The 15,392-nt window shown below is 39.3% G+C and overlaps 1 protein-coding gene across 1 annotated transcript in view; it reads left to right on the top strand.

Moving 5' to 3' along the window:
- The window catches only part of PRKDC (protein kinase, DNA-activated, catalytic subunit), a 97,387-nt gene that overhangs the window by 2,028 nt on the left and 79,967 nt on the right, over positions 1–15,392 (top strand). The window contains exons 2-13 of the mRNA XM_083357595.1: positions 5,040–5,116; positions 5,349–5,441; positions 6,319–6,393; positions 6,488–6,596; positions 7,472–7,584; positions 8,724–8,823; positions 9,997–10,052; positions 10,155–10,185; positions 10,537–10,694; positions 11,349–11,495; positions 13,784–13,948; positions 14,123–14,291. Of these exons, the coding sequence (XP_083213721.1) occupies positions 5,040–5,116; positions 5,349–5,441; positions 6,319–6,393; positions 6,488–6,596; positions 7,472–7,584; positions 8,724–8,823; positions 9,997–10,052; positions 10,155–10,185; positions 10,537–10,694; positions 11,349–11,495; positions 13,784–13,948; positions 14,123–14,291 (1,293 nt within the window). The remainder of the gene's footprint in view (positions 1–5,039; positions 5,117–5,348; positions 5,442–6,318; positions 6,394–6,487; positions 6,597–7,471; positions 7,585–8,723; positions 8,824–9,996; positions 10,053–10,154; positions 10,186–10,536; positions 10,695–11,348; positions 11,496–13,783; positions 13,949–14,122; positions 14,292–15,392) is intronic.

Here is a 15,392-nt window from a genome sequence, read left to right as displayed (position 1 = left end):
CGGAGGAGCTGTAACGACCTGGGGCTGCCTAGAAAGGTAGCCCGGACGGCGAGGCTCCAGAATTGGTGGCTGCTGCCCCCCATCTGCCCATCTATAAGATCATCGAGCTCCCCCCCCGACGGAGGTCTGTGGGATGATGGCCACCGTCTGTAGGCTAGAGCGCCATTTAAAACCCTCCTATATCTGGTGTGGAGGGCGGAATTCACCAGGGACCACCTGAAGCTTTATTTGGAGGTGGGATGTGCCGAAAGGCCCCCGAGATAGCAGTTATCCTCTCGGGATCATACTTTAAATCCAGATAATCCCTCCTTCATTTTTTCACCGGAGACTGACTACAGCCCCTCGGTCGCGATGACATCTTAGGCATGGAGATAGATGAACTACCACCGCTCATCACCGGAGCTACGAAGTTATCCACCAACAGACTATGCTAGCATTCACCGGACTCTCTCTCCTCCTGTGACCTACCTGGAGCTGGATGGTGACCCCCTGAGATCCTGATCACTGTGAGAGGGTGACCATGTTCTCAGGAGCCACTACTTCAGCTCTGTGGTCTTGATATGCAGTTGTTCCAACCAGCTCGTCCTTTACTCCTATTTCCACCTCTGATGGCTTACACCAGAAGTGAGCTACTTGCCCTGAGAGCTTCCCCCCTCTCTCAGAGATGGCCATCAGACCTACGCCGCCGTTTCCTTAATGACGGGTCCTGGGACCCCGAGAGGTGGCATGGCGCCAAGAAGAGGCTCTTGGGTTTTCTTTTAAAATTTTTTGAAGGGTTAGGGAGGGGGGAGGGTCAGGCCCAGCAGAATGAGGGGAAGATCCCACCGGACCTGTCTCAGCCTAAGTTGGCCAATGGTCGCGGCAATATGAGGGCCGAGGAGAGTCTTGTAAACCAGGGGGATGGGACAGGGATACCGATCCCCACAGTAATTGGGAATGGCAGCAGATGGAGGAGCAGAGGGCCATATCGTATTCTGAGATCACGCCCACGCTATCTTCTTGCTATGGCGCGCTCTGACCCTCTGGCTCTCGCCTGCTGCCCTGGGGAAGAGGGAGGACTGACTCCTGAGCTCAGGCTGATCTATTTTAATGCCAGGTCTGTTGTGAATAAAGCTCCCCTCATCCATGACTTGATCGAGGAGGAAGACGCAGACCTGGCATGCATCACGGAAACCTGGCTGGGCCCAGAGGGAGGGGTCCCTCTGACTGATTTATCCCCTCCAGGTTTCCGTGTGCTACATCAACCTCAAGCTCAGGGTAGGGGAGGTGGCGTGGCGGTCGTTATCAGAGAGACCCTCCATCCGCGGGAGGCCACTGCCCCTCAGATAGACGGATGTGAATCCCTCCTCTTAAGATGGGGTCCTGGTGGTCAGTTGGGCCTACTTCTGGTATACCTCTCTCCAAGCTGCACAGCAATGGTTCTACCCAAGCTACCTGACGCTATCTCAGGATTGGCGGTCGAATTTCCAAAACTTATGGTACTGGGAGACTTTAATCTACCTTCCCTGGGCAGTGCATCAGAAGTGGCCCGAGAGTTCATGGCCTCCATGACGGCCATGGACCTGACTCAAATTACTCAGGACCCAACTCACGAGGGAGGAAACATGCCGGATCTAATTTTTGTCTCTGGGCAGTGGCTAAATGGACTGGGTGGGGTTACTTTAACATCACAACCCCTTTCATGGACAGACCACTACCTCCTGCAGTTGGGCCTCCGTCACGTCACCCCCCGATGTCAGGAGGCAGAACCGACCAGGTGGTTCCGCCCCAGGTGCCTGATGGACCCAGATAAATTCCAGATGGCGCTTGGACCGATTCCCACCTCCCTCTCCCACAACCCGGTCGAGCCCTTAGTTAATGCCTGGCAACAGGCTGCTTCGGAGGCGTTCGACCGCGTTGTCCCTTTGCGGCCTCTGACCCGGCGCAAGTCCCGACTCGCTCCTTGGTTCTCCAAGGACCTGCGGGAGATGAAGCGCCAGAGAAGGGGCCTAGAGAGCATTTGGAGAGCCAGTCGGTCTGAGTCTGACGGAACACAGTTAAGATCCTTTTCTAGATCCTATCTTGTGGCAATGAGGGTGGCAAAGCGCGCCTACTTCACCCTCATTGAGTCCGCAGATAATCGCCCGGCCGCCCTATTTAGAGTGGTCCGTTCCCTTTTAAGTCAAGAGACGGGAGAGGACCCCCTACATAGACGGGCTGAGGAATTTAGTAAATATCTGGTGGACAAAATTGCTCAGATTCGGGCTGGTCTGGACTCTGACTGGGCAGTATCTAACGAGAGGAAAACGATGAAGTTGGCCGAGTACATTTGGGAAGAGTTCGATCCTGTGACTCCGGATGAAGTGGACAAGATCATGGGGAAACTAAGTGCCGCCACATGTTTGTTGGACCCGTGTCCCTCCTGGCTAGTCTATGCATCTCGGGAGGTTACACGAGGCTGGCTCCTAGCAGTTATCAATGTCTCACTGAGTGAAGGGTACTTCCCTGCTGCCTTGAAAGAGGCGGTGGTAAGGCCCCTCCTCAAGAAACCGGCACTGGACCCAGCTGTTTTAAACAACTTCCGTCCTGTCTCCAACCTTCGCTTCCTTGCGAAGGTCGTTGAGAGCGTGGTGGCACGACAGCTCCCTTTGAACCTGGAGGAAGCTGAATATCTAGATCCGTACCAATCGGGTTTCAGACCGGGGCACAGCACGGAGACGGCATTGGTCGCGCTGGTGAATGAACTCTGGCGGGCCCGAGATAGAGGTTATTCCTCTGTCCTGGTCCTATTAGATCTATCAGCGGCTTTTGATACCATCGACCATGGTATCTTACTGCGTCGTCTTGAGGGGCTGGGAGTGGGAGGCACCGTTCTGCGTTGGTTCTCCTCCTACCTCTCGGACCGTTCGCAGACGGTGTTGGCAGGAGGGCAGAGGTCAAGCCCTAGGCCTCTTAATTGTGGAGTGCCTCAGGGTTCGGTGCTCTCGCCCCTCCTGTTCAACATCTATATGAAGCCGCTGGGAGAGATCATCCGTAGCTTCGGGGTGAAATATCATCAATATGCTGATGATACCCAGCTATTCATCTCCACCCCGAACCAACCCTGTGATGCCCTTGATGTGATGTCCCGTTGTCTGGAAGCGGTACAGATTTGGATGGGAGAAAACAGGCTTCGACTCAACCCGGCCAAGACTGAGTGGCTGTACATACCGTCATCTCGTTTAGTCCAAGAGGTTCCATCTCTGACTATAGGAGGAGAGATGTTACCTCCCATTGATAGAGCACGCAATCTGGGCGTCCTCCTAGATTCACGACTCAGTTTTGAAGATCACATTGGAGCCGTGGCTAGGGGGGCATTTGCACAGATTCGTCTTATATACCAATTGCGCCCCTTTTTGGACCGAGATGCCCTACGTACAGTCACCCACGCACTCATTACCTCCCGTATTGATTACTGTAATGCTCTCTACATGGGGCTGCCCTTGAAGACCACCCGGAGGCTTCAGCTGGTGCAGAATGCAGCTGCACGGGTTGTGATGGGAGCTCCCCGATACTCCCATATTACACCCCTCCTGCGTGAGCTGCATTGGCTACCAGTTGCCCTCCGGGTGAGATTTAAGGTGCTGGTACTTACCTTTAAAGCCCTACATGGCTTAGGTCCAGGATACTTGCAGGACCATCTGCTGCCGGGAACAAATTCCCATCGTCCAGTACGCTCACACAGAGAAGGCCTCCTCAGGGTACCGTCAGCTAGGCAATGTCGGCTGGCGACCCCCAGGGGGAGGGCCTTCTCTGTGGGAGCGCCAACCCTATGGAATCAGCTCCCCCCTGAGCTTCGGATAGCCCAAAACCTCCAATCCTTTCGCCGCGGCCTCAAAACACACCTGTTCCACCAGGCTGACCTAGACTGACAGGCATTTTAATTAATTTATATTTAGTATTTTTAATTCATTTTTAAATTCTCTAATTTTTATTGCACTGATGTTCTCAATTTCATTTTATCTTGATTTATGTACTTATTATATGTTTTGTTGTTAGCCGCCCTGAGTCCTTCGGGAGATAGGGTGGGATATAAATCCCATCAATAAATAAATAAATAAATAAATAAATAAATAAAGACAGTCATTAAATAAGTTGTGCCTGATTTTACAAGCTTTTTTGCCATGGCTCAGCAAATCACCCACTGACTTTGCTTATTGGATGCTGATTGGGAAAGTAATGCTGAAAGAAAAATCTTCATCAGGGTCCAGTCCAAGCCAGGAATAAACAAAATGGAGACTGCTTTAGAAAGAAGGTTGTAGTTTATTGAAGAGCAGAGCCAGACAGAAATGTGACTCTGGGAAAGCTGACCACATGTAGCAGAGAGTGGTGGTTTTTTATACCTTCTTGGGCTTTTGAGGTTGTTTCCTGTTCCTGTGGCATGAACTATGACCTGAGGTTCAGTGTGCCTTTCTGGTATTCTAATGGTGGGTTAATCCTATTATGTCCCAAAGGTCATATCCTGCTTCCCTAGGGCTGTGGCTGATGACTATGGCCTGTGTTGGAATTTTTTGGGTGAGGGGTTGTTGATTCTAGGGATCTTTTTCTAATCCCATAAACTCCAAGCTTCCTGGCTCCAGCCTTTCTGAAAGGATTATCATATCTGCATTTCTACAGACCTGGTTTCTGCCGAGTTTCTGGTCGGGGGTGGTGGTTTCCTGCCTTTTTTAAGATCTCCATTATTCGTTTGGAGAAATATATTCTGCCTTTTTAATATTCCCCAAAACATTCCTTTTTCTGGGGGGGGGTGACTTCCCACAGTAACAAAGAGTAATGATATAACCCAGGGACACTGCAACCATCATAAATATACATGGGGGTTGCCAAGCACCCATTTTTTATCATGTGACCATAGTTAGGGATGCTGCAACGATTGTAAGTGTGAAGACCAATCATGTCACTTTTTTCAGTGCCACTGTAACTTTGAATGATTGCTAAACCAATAATTGTAAGTCACGGATTACCTGTCAAGTATTTGCTTAATTTTAAAAAATATTAATCTGCATTTATTCTTCCCTCAGCCTTGCAGATTTCACTGGTGTTTTGTAAAGAAAATGGACTACTATCTTTTATTCATAAGTCGCTGAGTGTTCAAGATGTAAGTTAAAAATCTAGGGATGAAACTATTTTTTAAATAGTCTTGCCTTGTTGAGTTATATTTCTAGACTACATTTTATGTTGGAAGTTATTTGAATTGCTTTTTCAAAGGCTGTGTGTAGCAGTTAAGTAAGTGATCTGAGAGTGCAGTGTTTTATATGTTCATTTCAGAAGGCTGATATTAAGCCTTATTTTGTCTGAATATATTCTTAATGAAGATGATTTTATTTTAGTTTAGAGAATGCAGAGAAGAAGCATTAAAATTTATTCTTGCCTTTGTGGAAAAGATTGGCCTCAAAGTTCAGCCTTATGCACAAGATGTAAAGGTAAGTCAAAGAAAATTATTTTAGGTTTTTTTTATGTCAAACTAGATAAATTTGCTGAGCAAAGTAAAATTAATATTAAAATTAAAATACTAATGGTAATTTTAAAAGCTAATTGCTTTCATGAAATTCTTAAATTATTTGTTCAATTGAAATTCTCAAACGAGATAATACTTACCTGTACTTCATGAGAAATATTTAAAATATCTCAAATGAAAAACATTACATCTTCAAAACAGATTAGGTATGAAAATTGTATTTTGGATGGAGGTTGGAAAAATAGAAAACATGATTTGTACTTCATCTTAATTTCATAATTTTATCTTCGGAATGTGCCCTTTTAATATAAAAATCTGTAACATGCTAGTTCTTCTGGGTCTGAACAATCAACTGTGATTGTAACCTGTCTCAAACTAGAAACTGTACTATTGTGCTATTGTTTATATTGTTCTAATCTTATTTTAATGTTAATAGTATTTATCATAATTAGAATATAATATTCTAATATTGTTAATGCTTCCAGATAGAATAATAGATTTCTATCAATTTCATATTCTCTCTTTACCACTGGGATGTTCTGAATGGATGTCTTTTTATGAACACACTTCATTGTTGAAAAGAGAAGATTTAATTTAGCCCAAAATGTACAGAAAAGACATTGCTACAACCTGGCTTTTGATTAATGCAACTGAGGGATGTGAAATATTCCAGTATCCAAAATTATTATGTGGGTAAACAAATTTGCATTGTTATCTTTAGGTGTTTTAATATTTTTGAATAAAGTAAAATAATGAACAATTACATCAACAATTCCATATTTAAGTTGGAGGATTTTGGTTATATCATTATATAATATCTTTTTTGTCTTTTAAAAAATTAGCGGATATGTGTTACTGTTTATACAAAAGAAAGATCAGCAAAATGTGGAATTCCAGCTCTCGAACTACTGATAAAGGTAAATTTATGGCATGGTTTTATATTTTGCTGTACTTTAAAAAAATATTTACCATTCTAATCCTTGGCATGTTGATTGTTGAATATCTTTGTAGCTGCTTCAGAACTTACAATCATCATATGTAATGGAAGATATGAAAGTTGGAGAAATCTTTAACAAATTTTATGGAGAACTTGCTATAAAAAGCAAAGTGCCTGATACAGGTAATATTTAACTTGTTTGTAAGTAACTAAGATTAGCAAGTATCATAAATTAGCTAGTGTCCCAAATAATAAATCAGTTGAGATATATCCTGACAAAAAGTAGTAAGCCTCTAATAAGTTGTAAGTAGTATTGAAAGCAAGGAATGATGGTGACCCTATGTGACATTGATTTGTACAAATTTATTCCTACTTAATTGTTTTTAAAATTAATGTACAGCTTAACATTTTTTTAAAAAAAATGTGCGAGACATCAAGATTTGTTCCCCAGGTGTTGCAAAAGAGACCAGTCTGAGGAACATGGCATGATAATTTGTAACTTTTTCTTCCCAGGAAAAAATGTAGTTGGAAAAAGAAGAGTATTCTGTTGCTTTCTGGCTTAATATCTTTTCACATGCTCTATTTCTTCCCTGAATCATTAAAAAATTATTGCTGAAAGCCTGAGCAATAGGTGTACCACCTTGTGGTAGACTCTTTCCTTTTAGCAAGTTTATTTGTGATTTGCCTGGCAAGCAAGATCAATTCAGAAAGCTGAGGGGTGAGGTGGGATTTGGAGAGGGCTCAAATATAGTTATTTGCTGAAATTACGTGTTTCAAAACTAAGCAGCTACTTGAACTTCTCTTGGAAGTAATCATTGCAGATGTGCAGGAGTGCATTTCTAGGTGTTTTTTTATGGTATAACTAATTGAGTAGCAACATATATACAGTGAGATTAGTACCCATCAGGACAATGTATGTGAATGCTGGTAAGAACTTGGAAATCTGTATGTTGCTCTGAATTAAATCCTACATTTGATGATAGTGGAAAAATAATTGGGGTAGTTGACATCAAAGAAAATATAATCAAGTGATTAAAGTGCTATGTTTTTTTTTTAAGTGTTGGAAAGGCTTTATGAGCTCTTAGGAGTCTTGGGAGAAGTTCAACCTAGTGAAATGATTGACAATTCTGAAAAACTATTCCGTGCTTATCTGGGAGAATTAAAAATACAGGTAAAGAGTTTTGCATTTGGTATGGAAGATTGAGCTTGATTTCTTAGTGTTGACAATGGTGACTCTTAATACCTCATATATTACTGTTTTATTATGATACAAGTTTTAATGGGCTATTCCAGTTCATTGTATAAAATTGAATATATATTTTTCCATGTATGCTTTTGATGTATATGTACTGCGTATTTCCAGGCTGTATATGTATATGTCTGCAGGTTTCCAGGCTGATCCAATTACTCAATATTAATGAAGCTTATTTAATAAGGTCATCACAGTGTTTTAATTTTGGACATGTGCATTTTCTTCTATAAATTGCACTATGAGAATAATTGGCAGAAGTGAGACATAGTTAATGCAAATTGAATTAGTGAGATATTTGCTATGTTTTTGTAAACACATCTAGCATTTTTAAAAAATTTAATGAGATTCAGAAATCTGTATATTACATTGAATTTAATTTTTCAATATAATGATGGGCAAAAATAATTTGCATAGCTGGTATTAAATTATGAATAGGTGAAAAGGATGTTAAATATTTTTGTAAATGTGTTAGAAATTATATGTAAGCTCCTGGGAATCGGGTGAAGTTTATCATTTACTTATAACATATAACCTATATGTATATTTTATACTGCTTATATAGTATTGTTCTTATACATATAATTAAAACTTGCATGTGCTCTAAACCTTTTAGAACTGTGAAATAAAAGAACTGATCTATTTATATAGTATATCAGAGTGATGAATACATCTCTTATTGCTGTAGAAAGTAACAAGGGCAGATTTTACAAACCTGTCTTTTAGTATCGGTTATTCATTTATAATAGATCTCTGATTATTTAATATACGGTATATAAATGGTGCCAATTTGCCAGAATATATAAATGACTTCTTTAAAGGCATTTGGTAAGAACTTGGTTAGTGCTATCACAACCCTGTATGATTTACTGGTTATTTAGGTGTCAACATTTTCTGGATTATTCATCCTACATTAAACTGGTACCCAGTTATACATCAGAAGTACCACATTTATTCCATAATCTTAAAATAGATGCATTGCTAAAATGTTGACTTTTATTACTATTGTTACTTCAGACCTTCTCTGATCTTGTTTTAATATAATATTTTCTCATTTTCAGATGACCTCTGCAACAAGACAACCAAAGCTGCCTATTGTAGCAGGGTGTCTGAAAGGACTGACTGCACTTATGTATAATTTTACCAAATCCATGGATGAAGGTATAATCTTTATTTTACTAAAATAAGCCAATAACAAAAAAGTGTACAATTTTCTTCCTGTATAAAATTACCTTTCACCAAAAAGGCTAAATCTTTTAAGGGTGGGGACAATTTCAAGGCTGGAAAGTTCATCCTATTTAAATCTCATTTCACTGTTTGGAATAATTTGTTTCAAGATCAGACTTCTTTCAATAAAATGGAAATGACCAAATTTGTCAAAATCTCAATGTTGAACAATTTGCACACATATTTAAAATGAAAAGTCTTATTGAAAGCTTGTAAATTATGGAAACTTTCTATGAATTACTTTCTTGCTTTGTTTTAATACTAAAACTGATTTATCAATTTGAGAAGAATTGATATAAAACAAAATTATGGATACTTTCCTAGATTAATTCATGTATAAAAGAAGCCTACAAGTATTTAGAATCATAAAAGGTGATTTTGTAACTTTTTTGATCTTGGCAATTTGTTTTATTGGAATAGCCTTAATTCACTTTATTTAACCTGTTGTAATGTAGGTGTATACTTTGCTTTTCTCCTTTTTCTAAAATATTTTTAAAAATATTTGCATTTTAGTGCCCTTTCCAAATAATTTGTTCTCTTAGAATCTTAAGGCAGATTAGCAGACATTTCATAATGTTTGGCTTTGTTCTCTGAAGGTTTTGTAAAATTGGGAAATGTGAGAGTAGAGTAGAACAAACTGGTATAAATTAAAACTTCTAGTTGTTCTCTACAGTTCATTCTGATAATTTTCTAGGCTTTATGGTGCATCTGTATGGAGATTTTCAGTGGTTCCCTGCAATAGCAAAAGTAGAATGGACCAAGCTGGGAATGCCTTGGATTGAAGTGGGTCCTTGACTAATGATTGGTGGAATTTGATTATCAATGGCAATGGGGAATGCCAGGATTTGTGATGCAGTTACACACTGTTGCACTTCCTGACCTGTCACTTAGCAATGGAAATTCTGATCCCAATTACTGTTTTGTTAACCAGGGCCTATTTCTATGGTAAATACACATGATGGATTACTTTTGTTTAGTTTGTCGAATCAAAGCAATATGGTGGAATAAAGTATTGTTGATATCTGACTTTTATGTCTTGTGAAGAAAGATTTAAATTCACACAACTCTGTCATTACTGTATTTGTATGGTTTGTCTCTTTTCTACAGATCCCCGAACTTCAAAAGAGATCTTTGATTTTACAGTGAAGGCCATAAGTCCACAGGTATATATAGTGTCTCTTTTATATCTCCTTCTTAAAAGAAGATTCTGACATGCTAAGCAGATTTGGCGAACTATTCTTATTTTGAACCTTTTGAAATTGCAGATTGATTTAAAAAGATATGCTGTGCCTCTTGGTAAGAATTTCTTATTTTCTTATGAGATAGTTTTTTGGTGACAAAGTAGTTTCTGTAATAACATATTGAGTTTATATTCTTTAGCTAGTTTTAATTTCAGCTTCATTATTATCCGGTATAATAGCAGTTTAGCTTAGGCTGACATGTGCCTTCCATTTAGAAAAGACATAGATATGTCATATGGATTTTTTTTGCAAGGAAATATTTAAAAATAAAATAACAATTGAACAATTTGATCAAAGTTAATACTATGAACAAATAATCATTCAAAACTGTTAAAATCTGTTGTGAAAATATTTTGGGTATAATTGAAACAAAACGTCAATGTAAATTAAAATGTTTACTTTACAGCTGGTCTACATTTATTCAGTAAGCATGCTGTTCAGTTCAGCACTTATCTTTTAGACAATTATGTCTCATTGTTTCAAACAATGTCCAAATGGAGTGGCCATCAAAATGCAGAAGTCAAGAAAGCTGGTCATTCTGCATTGGATTCATTTCTTAAACAGGTACAATACAGTGTTCATTGGCAGAATTCCTAGAATGAAAATACTATAGTGAAATTGTCTACATGTAAGTTTGCCTCTTGTTTTAACTAGTAAGAAATGAGTTATGCATACTAGCTCTAGCCCGGCATATATTTTTAAGAAGAATGGAATGGCTTTAGCCCAAAGAATTCAAAAATTTTCAAAATCTACCTGTGGTAACCATATTTTATCTTTTTTCTTCCCTTTTATATTCGTCAATATTAGACTGGGTTCAGAGTTGTGAGGGTCTCAGACTTCCATGAAGGCATGGAAAGGTCATCCAGAGTTTATTCATTCTTTTAAAGGCAGATCTTCCTTTCATGTCTTAGAGCACAGGTGTCAAACTCACTGTGTCACATGACACGTCGCGACATATCATGACTTTTTGCATTGCCGGAGCTGGAGTGGGCGCAGCCTCTGTATGATTTCATGGCCTGTAGGATTGTAGGCTTCTTAATAGTTTTATTATGTTAATTTTAGTGTCAATAAATATTGCTTCTTCCTTCAAATGTGTTAGCATTTTATTACATAATTTGGGGGGGAAATAGTGTTAATGATAGATAAATGTAAGATTGGGAAATATTTAACATTTGAATATTTAAAATTAAAATTGCTAATTTTATATATGATTTTAAGATTTCATCAATGGTTGCAAAAGATGTCGAAATGCATAAGAGCAAGTTACAATTCTTTATGGAACAATTTTATGCTACCATCAAAAATATGGATGCCAGCAACAAAGAACTGTCCATTGCTATTCGTGGTTATGGACTATTTGCAGCGGTATGTAGTTTTCTTCATGATATAAAGTTATTTTGAAGGAATGCAATGCTACAAATGGGAATAAGGTTTTATTTTATATATCTGGCAGATCATTTTCTGTAGAAATTCTGTAGATAGTAAACCAATACATATGAAGAAAAATATTTTTAAAAAGATTAAAAGTGCAAAGAGAAAAAAGAAAAAAGGGAGGGAGACAAGGCAAAAAGGGAAAAATATATTAAAAAGAAGAATAAAAGAAAAAACCTAAAAAGAAATGTCTTCCATCTTCAGAAAGACAAGTACAATCATTTTCAATAATTTAACATCTTTAATATTTCAACCAAAGATTTCTTAATCTCATATAGAAATCTTGTTAATTGCTATGCTATACTACAAGTAAAATTCTGCTAGGAACAATTAGGAGGGGATTTTTAACTAAGAATTTCCCCTTCTTTAAATTTGGTTTCCCTTGTATACTAAGATTACTGTATAAATTTTGAACATGTTCTTTGATAGAGCTATTCAACTAGAAATTGATAGTCATGAAGGCCTTTTATAAATACTTCATTTTGTGTTGAAGACACGGGTGCCTTCTGTTCCAAACTACAGATAATCCCCGAGTTATGAGCATTCACTTAATGCTGGTTCAAAGTTACATGATGAGTGCCCCCTAGTGCTTACGAGCAAGTCCCAAAGTTACGAATATTGCGGCACCATGGCAGTCATTCGCCCTTACAAGCAACCGCAGTGGCTCTGCAACATTCACCCTGGTTATTCCCTCCCTCCCCCTGGGTCTCACAAGGCACCAGGCCTTCAATACTCACCCTGCGAAGATCGAGATCCTCCGCTTTCTTGGCTCCTCCAGGCCTTTGGTGCATTTGCAGAGAATGGAGGCCTGAAGTAACGCAAGATCATGCCACACAGTGATCTCATGTGATCTTACGGTACTTTAGGCCTCAGTTCTCTGCAACAGAGAATGGAACTGAAGCTGGGAATGGTTCCATGTGCCTCCAGAGGCTGGATCGGGGTTCCAGAGGCTGTTTTCCAGGCCCGGATCGGGCCGTGGCGTTGCATGGAAGCATCCCCTGGACTCAAATCCAGGTGGCAGTGGCTTGGGAAAGGCCTCTGGAGTCCAGATCGAGCCGCGGAAGCATTCCCTAGCTTTAGATTCAGGCGGCAGCAAGAACCGCAGCAGAGAAAAGACAGATCTTTTCCATGTGAGTCCGGCACAGCAAGAAGGGAGGGGGAAGCATGCGATATCTTAGTGGGTCGGGGAGACCTTGGGGGCCTGTTCCATCACTAGGCCCTCCATGGCCTTCCCCATCCTGAGATACCTCATGTTCGCTTAACGAGCCATGTGCGTTTTAACAAGCAAGGGAGTAATCTCATTTGAGGTACGAGATTCACTCTACAAGTTTTCGAGTTACGAGTGGAACATGCAGGCTCAATTACACTCGTAACTCGAGGACTACTTGTATAGTTTTTTTAACTGGCTTTAGGAGACTTATTGAGAAAGAACTTTTCAAATAGTTCAGGATGCTGTTGATTCTTGTAGTCTTATGCAGTTAGGAATTCATTCCACTCATGCAGCTAGATGTTGAAATTCAAACCAATATAATATAAATTCAAGATTATATTAAAGGTTTTGATTATGCAGAAAGTTGACAGAAAAAAAAATTCTTTAGATATAATATATCCCATTTAAGTTCTTTTGTGTTAATCTTCAAATTTGCGCATTATCAGATAAATCAGTGCAATAGCACGGTTGTCGTATTAATCTGGCTTCCCCATTGACTTTGCTTGTCAGAAAGTTATAGAAAGTGATTCCGTGACCCTGGGACACTATCAAAAGTATGAGTCAGTTGCCAAGTGTCTGAATTTTGATCATGTGACCATGGAAATGTCATAATGGTCATAAGTGTGAAAAATGATTATAAGTCACTTGTCAGTGCCATTGTAACTTCAAATGGTCACTAAACAAACTATTGTAAGTTGAGGACTACCTCTATTTGATAGGTAGAAGATGTTTTAAACAAACTGTCTTAGAGACCATTTTGTACATTTCTCTGGATTTTCTGTATCAAATTACTTCTACTGAATATTGAATAGAATTTCAAAGAAGTCTCATCATGTGAAATAAATTTGGGACAATATACATTAATGAATAACTTAGTAATTTCTAAAGACATTTTGACATGATCCATAAGCGGAGTAAAACAGTCCAGAATTGTCCATTCTCTAATTAATGAATTTTGCATATTCCTAACCTTAAACCTATATAATAATTTTTGTATTTTTTCCACTTAAAGCCTTGTAAAGTTATCAGACCAAAGGATGTTGATTTCATGTATGTTGAACTTCTTCAGCGTTGTAAGCAGATGTATCTAACTGAGGCAGAAACAATTGATGACCATGTATATCAACTACCAAGCTTCCTTCAATCCATTGCAAGTGTTATATTACATTTGGATGCTGTAAGTAAGCAGTTTAAATCTAATTTGTGAGGCTATGTGTACAGTATGTTCAGGAAATATCTGGACCTTCATTGATGAAGATGCTGCTATAATTTTTTTTGGTTGAATAATACAGCAAATTTGAGAACAAAGGCAACTGCTTTTTTCCAATATCTCCTCTTGTTCTTCTTCTAGATTCCTGAGATATACACTCCAGTTCTTGAACGTCTTATAATAGTTCAAATAGATAGCTTCCCACAATATAGTACCAAGATGCAAACAGCATGTTGTAGGTCTATTGTGAAAGTATTTTTAGCTTTGGCAGCAAAAGGCCCTGTATTGTGGAGTTTTATGAGCACTGTCGGTGAGTATCCTATAGTGTACAAATGTGTATAGTTCCTTTGACTTCAGCATGAATTTAGGTTTGAATAGAATTACAAATTTAAAGAAACAGTAGTAATAGGCATTTCCTGATAATTACTATTTAACTTTTGCAGCAATTAGAATATACTGTTACATTAAAGCTTTGCATCTTCTAGTAAAGGTAAAGGTAAAGGTTCCCCTGCACATGCGTGCTAGTTGTTTCCAACTCCAGGGGCCGGTGCTCATCTCCGTTTCAAAGCCGAAGAGCCATTGCTTGTCCAAGGACGTCTCCGTGGTCATGTGGCCGGCATGACTGGACGCCAAAGGTGCACGGAATGCTGTTACCTTCCCACCAGAGTGGTCCCTATTTTTCTACTTGCATTTTTACGTGCTTTCGAACTGCTAGGTTGGCAGAAGCTGGGACGAGTAACAGGCGCTCACTCTGCTATGCGGCACTCGGGATTCGACCCGTCAAACTGCCGACCTTCTGATCGACAAGCTCAGCGTCCTAACCCACTGAGCCACCGCGTCCCTTCTAGTACAACCCTTCAATTTGGATTTTAATTTCTGAATCAGTTTCCCCAACTCCCATCATGTTCTCCACCATTTTGGAAGACATTACTAATTCCTCCCTGTCAATCATGATTTAATTATTAGTTTTCACTTATTTTTTCTTTTCCTCATTCTTGTAACAAATGGGCTTCCTATACTATAATGAAGTTTGCTTTAGGCTTAACAAAATGAACATTGAGTAAACTAAGCGTTATATGTGAACATTATGGCTCATGCAGCAAACATTTTAAAATCTTGGCTTAGAATTTTGTATTAATTCCAGTTTCTAATGCTACTTGTCATAGTTTTCTTTTGACTCAGGCATTTTCCCTATTTTTAAATGCTAGAAGATAAGAGGTTCCATATTTCCATCCTAGTTTAGTTTTGCTTAGACTGGGTTCTGGATAGGAGGCAGACAAAGATTTATTACCAGCAAGATTCTGGGTCAGAAAACACCTTTTTAAAGTTTTATTTTCTTACAATCTGGAAATAAGGGGGAAGGCTTCTTGTCTACAAATAGGGTGATTGATACAGTCAGAAATTAGCAGTT

This window comes from Vipera ursinii (assembly GCF_947247035.1).
Source record: "Vipera ursinii genome assembly, chromosome: 3".
In the NCBI taxonomy this organism is placed as follows: domain Eukaryota; kingdom Metazoa; phylum Chordata; class Lepidosauria; order Squamata; family Viperidae; genus Vipera; species Vipera ursinii.
This window is presented reverse-complemented; position numbering and strand designations above follow the sequence as displayed.